Source organism: Archocentrus centrarchus, chromosome 12 (genome assembly GCF_007364275.1).
Source record: "Archocentrus centrarchus isolate MPI-CPG fArcCen1 chromosome 12, fArcCen1, whole genome shotgun sequence".
Lineage (NCBI taxonomy): Eukaryota > Metazoa > Chordata > Actinopteri > Cichliformes > Cichlidae > Archocentrus > Archocentrus centrarchus.
In genome coordinates, this window is record NC_044357.1 from 23,761,301 (window position 1) to 23,770,727 (window position 9,427).

Consider the following 9,427-nt stretch of genomic DNA (forward strand, 5'->3'; position numbering starts at 1 on the left):
GTTGACAGTTGAAGTTATTATGTATGAAATCAGATGCATAAACAAAGAGGCGGGGTGATGGGTGAGTGAAGCAGGTCTGCTCTTCCTCTTTACTCTCCAACAAGCCTGAAGGTTACTGAAACCCACGTTTGCTGTTTGCATGGAGGCGGCAAAGAATCCAAAGTCAGGATACACAACACAACAAAAATACACAAGTGCAGCCTCTCCTGTCTCTTCTCTGTTTTAGGGTGTGTAAAAATCAGCATGTGTGTGTCTGATGGGCCTCAGATCGATCCACATGATTTAACTGAACTCTTATAACAATTCTTATATAAAAAGGCTCATATCATTTGCACTAATGATTTAACAAGCTGACAGTCTCAAACAGTCAAAGATCACTTTATTGTTCAGCTCTCGCTCTGTGAGCAAGGTCTGCTCTGATTGGCTGCCCTGTGATCCCTGGTCCTGATGTGGAGCACTGAGGGTTAGATTTATGATACTGAGCTCATTTTTCCCAAACACGCCACCTCCTGGTTACTGTTGTGTTTACTGGGTTACCTAGGTGATGTATTGTTGGTTCAGTTGGTGTAACTGTGTCTGTTCCTCCATCGTGCTGTTTTTAGTAGCAGTTTAACCTCTAACAAATACAGAAGTTGGCTCCACTGACTGTGTGACGCATCTGCTTCGGTCTCTGTGGGGAGATCTTTGAGAGGCTCTCACTGAGAATTTCCTGTGCTTTGGCAGCAGGCACAGCCACCATCACATCCTGCAATTATTGAAAAGGTTTGCAGCTTTCCCCTCATGGAGAAACCTGAAGTCCCACCTTCACAATAAACCTGCATTCATGGCACACGTTTCTGCTCACTGCTTCTGTTAGCAGCCAGGAAACTTTGAATGCAGCTCTTACATTAGTTAGTCTGCTGGCAAATAAGGAGAATAATTGAGTCAACTCTAACTTCTGTCATATGAAAGGAATAAAGGGCTTTATTCAAATCTGTTAACATCTCAGTGGTTAAGACTATTTGAGAGGGAACCCCAGTGATGAGACTATCTCTGTGAGTTATAATGATAACAGGAAGAATTTCCTTATAACAGCTGTGAGTGGGCTTTGAAGGGAAAGAGACCAGAGGAGCCTTAACCAGCTCACCCCCACTGTGGTGTATTTTTATCATTTTGACATCAGTATTTACTATCAATATTTTTATATCATGTATTGTTACATATATTAATCACACACACACTGGGTCAATGTTCACATTATAAATTATTTGTCACCTATATTGTCACTCACACACTGGAACACTGCATGCTTTAGGTGAGTGGAAAGGACTGAGGCCTGCTCTGCCCAGGGCCTTGGGTTTTTTCCACTAGTAGAACTGCACACATTCATATTTAGAGGCTCACCTTTGTACACAGTGCACTTTTGACACAGCACTGCCAGTGTGGAGGTCGAGTAGCGGGGAGTTGAAGTCCCACCTGAGCTACTGTAATAATGTAAGGGAGTAAATTTGTGTATTGAGATAAGACCGCCCTAAAAGTGTTTCATGCGATGTGAAAATATGGATAGAAGGGCGGGGTAGTGCTCCGGTGGGAGGTATTTTCACGTGGGAAAGTTGTTTGTTTTGGCAGCCCCAGAGAACAAGTCATGGAGCCATTCCATGAGGATCGAACTGGTATGATACATAGTGGATTGGGAGCATCCTTCTACGCCCATTGTTCTTGATAACAGCAGGGGAAGGTGTGAGTTTGGGCGATAAAAGGCAGAGGCAAAGTTGGGAGAGAGCTTTTTTAGCTCCTTTTTTAGCGCACTTTTTGCTCTTCCTCTCTCCCCTTTTGCAGCGGCTCCAAGGCACTCACTCCCGGGAGGGCTTCTTTGCTTTCTTGCGCTTTGTTTAACTTTGTGCTTCAATAAATCCTGGAAACGAAACCTGCTCATCTCCAGTGAGTTTTTGTAAAGTGTGACGTTACTATCAAGGTGCACTTGTTTCCATTGGTCTCACTTCCGCCTGGTAAGAGGAGCAGAGGGAGAGAGCCACACCACGACCCGACACCACCTATAAGCTTTATCACAAAAAAAAAGGCCAATGACACTGACGTCACATGATGACAGTGTTGGTCTCATAGCTTCTGCTGTGCCACAATGGCCCCTCGGTCGGGTCTTTTCGATGCTCACCTCTTCACCTTTCCTGCTCTTTTGGTGTCTCACCGATCTGAACCCTGGTCATATTTTTACTGTCTGAATATTTTGCATTAGGCCTCCTTTCCTGAGGACTCCTCTCAGAGTCACTGTTCGATACAGGCATAAAATCATTTGGTGTTTAAATATTCAAATGGGGTGAAATTATTTTTATTCACTGGTCAGAGATGAAGTGAGTTCCTGACTTTCCATGTTTTGACACGTGAAAGGTTTTGATTGCTTTAGTGTCTTTAGCTCAGGTGAGTCGCAGTCAGAGTGGTGAGAATGACGTTCCTGATGTGAGCTTTGGAAACATCATTGTGTCATTAAATGATCCTTTTGGGTATTTGTGAGCTATATTGCCATAATTAGAGTACGAGTTCTTTAAATTATATACTTTGTAAGGTGACGAGTCTGAGTGATATTTTCTTTTATTTGAAGAAACTCGATCTCAGATATCGAATTATTTTCATTTTTTCATTTGTGTGCATAAATAATGACCTTATTTATTATAATTGTTCAATGTTTGTGACAGTTAAAAGACAAAGGCATCACAACTGAGTGCTTCATATTTATTATAAGTTTTTTAAACGTGTTTCAGTGATGAGTTTTTGACTTGTCACTCTTACACTGGTCTTTAAAGAGACTGAGTTTAGACATCTTTAGCCTTTCTTTCAGGATCTTCTCCAGGCTTTCCAAGGACATCTCCTTCACATCATAGCCCTTATTATTGGGGTCTTTTTTCACAATGTCCTCAGGACTGTTCTGGTCATTTCGCCCCACTGCAGCATATGTAGGAAAGTGGTTCTGGTCAGCCTCCCCTTTGAACGATTCGCAGCAGTAAGCGGTCCACATGTACTCAGGAACGTGCACCCTGTTGTTGATCTTGGGTTCATTAGACTCATAAGGCATGACTCCAGTGATAACATACATTCGTGACGTGCAGTCCTTAAGCCTCTTTAACATCTTCTGTTCCTGAGCTTCCCAGGTGCCAGTATTGGAGCCTTCCTTCTGAGGAACAATATTTGTCAGGGTGAAGGTAGCTTTGCGGTCATCATCTGTCTCTTGGTGACCGCTGGGGGCGAGGTGGCCTCTGCTATAACCAGAGTTTGTGTAGTCTTCATTGACTGCTTGGCTGTTCTCCAATTTTTCATGTTTTTCATCGTCTCGGGATGCCATTGGTATTTTGCCTGGGTTATCCAGCTGATTGAGAAATAAAGATTTCTGAGAAGCTACAAAGATTATTGATCATTCCTCACACTGTCAGACTTAATCACATAATTCATAATCAAAAGAGAGCCAACAAAATCTTACATGCCTCTCTTTTTATAAAACTTAGTTTTATTCAGCATCATCTCTGATGGCAGTTTGTGCATCTCAGAAAGACAGCTGTCACAGTGAGATCATTAAACTCCAGACAGAGTCCTACTGTGACCATTTCATAAACACAAATACATCACATCACACACTGTTTTTAAAATGAGCAGTCCAAAGAAATGACTCCCCCTGAACATCACACAGCGTACCTCTGGCTGAACCTTCCATGATTCTTTCCTGGTCCTTGAACCTCCTCCTTGAACCTTTGCCCTGAGGATATACGCAGAGTACAGTGGGATACGACGGCTTTTGTCATACAGGGTAGCAAAGCGGTATTCATCATTATATAGCTGACACAGAGCCACATAGCTGTCTCCACTGATACCCTGTGGGATAGTTTCTTTGTAGAAAAATCTAAGGCATGGTTTGAAGTCAGTGGTGATCTGTCCATAGAAAAGCTCACCGATGCAGTTCAGGAAAGATAATAAAGCTCCTGTTAAAAAATTCACCATCTTTCACGGAGACAGCTCTCACAGCAAAGCTGAAGTCAGGCGGCACCTCTTTGCCTGAAAGTGACAGCAGGAGTTAAATACTCTCCATCAGCCTCTGGGTGGTGGCTGGTGGGGGTGGTTAGTACTAATGCAGAGACGATAACCATGAACAGGTTAATGTGTCCAACAAAGGACAGGGCATTTCAATATCCAAATATTTTATTGGTCTCTCTATAAATGTATTACAGTGTCATCTGTAAGCATAGTAATGTGGCTGGAAAGAATCACACCATCTTAAATGTCAGCTTCTCCCACAACAACACTTTGATAGAGAAACAAATATGAATTCATTTTGCAGTGAACCTGACGGGGAAAATATTCAGTTACAGAGTATCTCCAAAATAAGTGAACTTTTTACATATAATCTGAGAGGACATGCAAACCATGTGCTGGTACTGATCCACGATTTGATGGACGTTTGTGTATGAAAATTGCAGATAAAGAGAATAACTCGTGGACTCGTCATTGTGGTGCAAGCCATTAAGAGGCAATCATTACCTAAGATTACACACTGAAGTAAGATAATCATGCCAGCTGAGTACTCATACAGTTCTTCACATTATGACGTATCCATCCACACAACAGTGTTTCTTTGTGATGGCAGCAGACTGAATATAGAAAGAGACACAGTGTTAAAACTGTTCCTATTAATACATATGAATACATCTCTGGTTGTTCATTGACAGTTTAGCAAATGGATGCTTAAAGTTAATCAGAATTTTAATAATTTGTTTTGCACTAAAGGAGTGAGGAAAGAGATGGCAACACTTGAGGTGTTTTTAACAGGTTATCATGCAGCAGTTTTACTCATTTAGCCCATTTTGGGTTTGCAAATCTGTCCCAAGAAGCAAATAAAGTAAAACTTTAAGGATATTTTTGAAGATGTGCTGTTGAAACCACAGGAAACAGCTTAAAGTCATGTGTGAGTGTTTCTACATTTGTCTGTGGTTTCTACAGAGCATGGACAGAGAAATGAGAGATATAAAACCTTCCTTTGAGACGCCCTGCACTGCAGAGCATCAGCCCACAGAAGTACAGCATAAAACTTTAACATGCAGAATTTAGGGTTAATGAACGCATGTTTGCATTTCAGAATTTAATCATAGAAAAATTTACAGAAACAACATTATAGTCACACAATTATTGATTCAGCATCAATGAACCTTCAAAAGCTTGGAAATCAGCATTTGTTATGATCTAGGATCCCCCCATCCAAGGTGTGTGTGTGTGTGTGTGTGTGTGTGTGTGTGTGTGTGTGTGAGTGTGTGTGTGTGTGTGTGTGTGTGTGTGTGTGTGCGTGTGTTGTCTGAGACAGGTGGAGACTGCTGATTGGCCATTTTGAATAAGTGCCTGGGGCTGGATTGGATGATTGGATGGACAGCAGCCTCTCAGCAGCCACCTCATCCCTCTCCTCATCTCCTCCAAACTCAAAAACCAGCCGGAATCCTGATCTGAAATCTGTGAGTAAATAGTGAGAGTTCATTTGTATCCCTAGAATCATGCAGGTGTTTGTAACTGTACATACTGAGCCCTGCAGCAGTAGTAGGAGTGAGAAACCATCACTCTGTGGTTGGTGTGAGGAGTCGTGCCTCGTGTTAAGCCAGGGACGTAACGCATCTCAAACTGTGCTGCTCTACATTCGTCCCATCAGGCTAAAATAACTGTATAATGGAACCAACATCTGCGGAATGAGAAAAGGAACCAATTTTGCACACATTCTGTTTCTATCTGTAAGTTATTCAGTGGATTTATTTGATATAAAATCAGTTATTTATATCAACGATGAAAAAAATCCAAATTATGTTTAAACCTCAACATAAACTGTTACTGTAATAATTTCCCATCAGGTGCTTCAACATTAAAATCCTCCTCTTCCACAGTCTGCCAATAAAAGCTTGTTCCAACATTAAATGATGACACTCACAGAAACTGAACACGCCCCAGAAATCATTAATATGTTCACTTTATGTCATCATGAGAAGAGAACACATTCAAAATGCATCCAGTAATTAAAGAGTTTGCAGATTATGGTGATTGTCCTACAGAGTGTATCCAGCTCCTTTGTCTACATGGCGCAGTCACTTGGTGTTGGCTCTCACTGCGGTATTGTATCACTTCCTGTTCCTGTTTCGGAGCACAGTGTTTTGCTGTCTGTTAGCTGTTATATCTGTATAACTCGATTTATCTGGATAATAACATATTTTAGTGTAATCTTCACCTACTTTAAATAGCATACTCTTTGCTGAATCACCTGTATTCACATTACTCACTTTATTTGTTTTTAGAAATTCGCTAGCTTAGCTAAGCTAGTAGCTTAGCCCTTAGCCGACTCACTACCAGCATGGCTTCTTCTCCTGTCTCTCCTGCACTTTCCTGCTCTGGGTGTCACATGTTTAGTTACTCCTCGGCCTCCTTTAGCAGTAACGGTACTTGTAATAAATGTAGTCTGTTTGTAGCTCTGGAGGCCAGGCTTTCTGAATTGGAGACTCGGCTCCGCACCCTGGAAAATCCTGCATCTAGCCAGGCCCCTGTAGCGGGTGCGGACCATGGTAGCTTAGCCGCCGTTAGCTCCCCCCCAGCAGATCCCGAGCAGCAGGGAAAACAGGCCGGCTGGGTGACGGTGAGGAGGAAGCGTAGTCCTAAGCAGAAGCCCCGGGTACACCACCAACCTGTTCACGTCTCTAACCGTTTTTCTCCACTCGGCGACACACCCGCCGAGGAACAAACTCTGGTTATTGGTGACTCTGTTTTGAGAAACGTGAAGCTAGAGACACCGGCGACCATAGTCAAATGTCTTCCAGGGGCCAGAGCAGGCGACATTCATGGAAATTTGAAACTGCTGGCTAAGGCTAATCATAGATTTGGTAAGATCGTTATTCACGTCGGCAGTAATGACACCCGGTTACACCAATCGGAGGTCACTAAAATTAATATTGACTCGGTGTGTAACTTTGCAAAAACGATGTCGGACTCTGTAGTTTTCTCTGGGCCCCTCCCCAATCAGACCAGGAGCGACATGTTTAGCCGCATGTTCTCCTTGAATCGCTGGCTGTCTGAGTGGTGTCCAAAAAATGACGTGGGCTTCATAGATAATTGGCAAAGTTTCTGGGGAAAACCTGGTCTTGTTAGGAGAGACGGCATCCATCCCACTTTGGATGGAGCAGCTCTCATTTCTAGAAATCTGGCCAAATTTATTAACCCTCCTAAAAACTGACTACCCAGGGTTGAGACCAGGAAGCAGAGTTGCAGTCTTACACGCCTCTCTGCAGCTTCTCTCCTCCTGCCATCCCCCCAAAACCCCATCCCCATAGAGTCGGTGCCTGCTCCCAGACCACCAAAAACCAAAGCTAAAATCAGCAAAAAGCTATTTAAGCATAAAAATTCAAAAACAATAAATAATACAGCTTCATCAACTGCACCAAAGAATAAAACAATTAAATGTGGATTGTTAAACATTAGGTCTCTCTCTTCCAAGTCCCTATTAGTAAATGATTTAATAATTGATCAACGTATTGATTTATTCTGCCTTACAGAAACCTGGTTACAGCAGGATGAATATGTTAGTTTAAATGAATCAACACCCCCGAGTCACAGTAACTGTCAGAGTGCTCGAAGCACAGGTCGAGGAGGAGGATTAGCTGCAATCTTCAATTCCAGCTTATTAATTAATCAAAGACCCAGACAAAGTTTTCATTCTTTTGAAAGCCTGACTCTTAAGTGGTGGAGTGGTGGCCTAGGGGAGAAGAAAGAGGGTTCGTCACTGAGAGGACCCTGGTTCAAATCCTCGGGCTGGCATCACTGTGGGTCCCTGAGCAAGCCCACCCCCCCCAGGTTGCTCCCCGGGCGCCCTTTGGCTGCCCCCTGCTCCATGCTGTGCTGTGTGTACTACATACTCCATGTGTGTGATGGGTTAAATGCAGAGAATGAATTTCACTGCATGTAAATGTATGTGACAAATAAAGCTCTTTCTTTTCTTTTCTTTTCTTAGTCTTGTCCATCCTAATTGGGAAAATCAAAAACCTGTTTTATTTGTAATTATCTATCGTCCACCTGGTCCTTACTCAGAGTTTCTGTCTGATTTCTCAGACTTTTTATCTGATTTAGTGCTCAGTTCAGATAAAATAATTATAGTGGGTGATTTTAACATCCATGTAGATGCTGAGAATGACAGCCTCAACACTGCATTTAATCTATTGTTAGATTCAATTGGCTTCTCTCAAAATGTAAAGGAGCCCACCCACCACTTTAATCATACTCTGGATCTTGTCCTAACATATGGCATAGAAACTGAAGACTTAACAGTATTCCCTGAAAGCCCCTCCTGTCTGATCATTTCTTAGTAACATTTACATTTACTTTAATGGATTACACAGCAGCGGGGAATAAGTTTTATTACAGTAGAAGTCTTTCTGAAAGTGCTGTAACTAAGTTTAAGGATCTAATTCCTTCATTGTTATGCTCTTCAGTGCCAACACAGTGCAGAGCAGCTACCTAAACTCTGCTCCCAGTGAGGTTGATTATCTCGTCAATAGTTTTACATCCTCACTGCGTATAACTTTGGATACTGTGGCTCCTCTGAAAAGGAAAGCTTCAAATCAGAAGTGCCTGACTCCGTGGTATAATTCACAAATGCACAGCTTAAAGCAGATAACCCGAAAGCTGGAGAGGGAATGGCGTCTCACTAAATTAGAAGATGCTCATTTAGCCTGGAAAAAGAGTTTGTTGCTCTATAAAAAAGCCCTCCGTAAAGCTAGGACATCTTACTATTCATCATTAATTGAAGAAAATAAGAACAACCCCAGGTTTCTTTTCAGCACTGTAGCCAGGCTGACAAAGAGTCAGAGCTCTGTAGAGCCGAGTATTCCTTTCACTTTAACTAGTAGTGACTTCATGGATTTCTTTACAAATAAAATTTTAGACATTAGAGAAAAAATTATTCATAACCATCTCAAAGATTATTCTTCATGTTCGGCTGCTTTCAGCACTGCTGGTATTTGTTTAGACTCTTTTGCTCCAGTTGATCTTTCAGAGTTAACTTCAATAGTTACTTCCTCCAAACCAGCAACATGTTTATTAGATCCCATTCCTACTAGACTGTTCAAAGAAGTCTTTCCAATTATTGATGCTTCAATCTTAAAAATGATCAATCAGTCTTTATTAGTTGGCTATGTACCACAGACCTTCAAGGTGGCTGTAATTAAACCTCTACTTAAAAAGCCATCACTTGACCCAGCTGTCTTAGCTAATTATAGGCCAATCTCCAACCTTCCTTTTCTCTCAAAGATTCTTGAAAGAGTAGTTGTAAAACAGCTAACTGATCATCTGCAGAGGAACGGTTTATTTGAAGAGTTTCAGTCAGGTTTCAGAATTCATCACAGTACAGAAACAGCATTAGTGAAGGTTA

At 42.0% G+C, this 9,427-nt stretch overlaps 1 protein-coding gene across 1 annotated transcript; it reads right to left on the reverse strand.

Moving 5' to 3' along the window:
* Positions 1-2,752: 2,752 nt before the first annotated feature.
* LOC115789764 (endonuclease domain-containing 1 protein-like) lies at positions 2,753-4,014 on the reverse strand. Its single transcript, XM_030743275.1, has 2 exons — positions 3,682-4,014; positions 2,753-3,358 (listed from the first exon to the last, which is right to left on the reverse strand). The coding sequence occupies exons 1-2, from the start codon at positions 3,982-3,984 to the stop codon at positions 2,753-2,755; spliced, it is 909 nt and encodes a 302-aa protein (XP_030599135.1). The 5' UTR covers positions 3,985-4,014.
* Positions 4,015-9,427: the final 5,413 nt, after the last annotated feature.

Coding starts and splice junctions, on each gene's coding strand:
- LOC115789764 (XM_030743275.1), bottom strand. CDS start 3,984: ATGGTGAATTTTTTAACAGGAGCTTTATTATCTTTCCTGAACTGCATC. Junction 3,359..3,681: donor CATGGAAGGTTCAGCCAGAG/GTACGCTGTGTG, acceptor TTTCTCAATCAG/CTGGATAACCCAGGCAAAAT.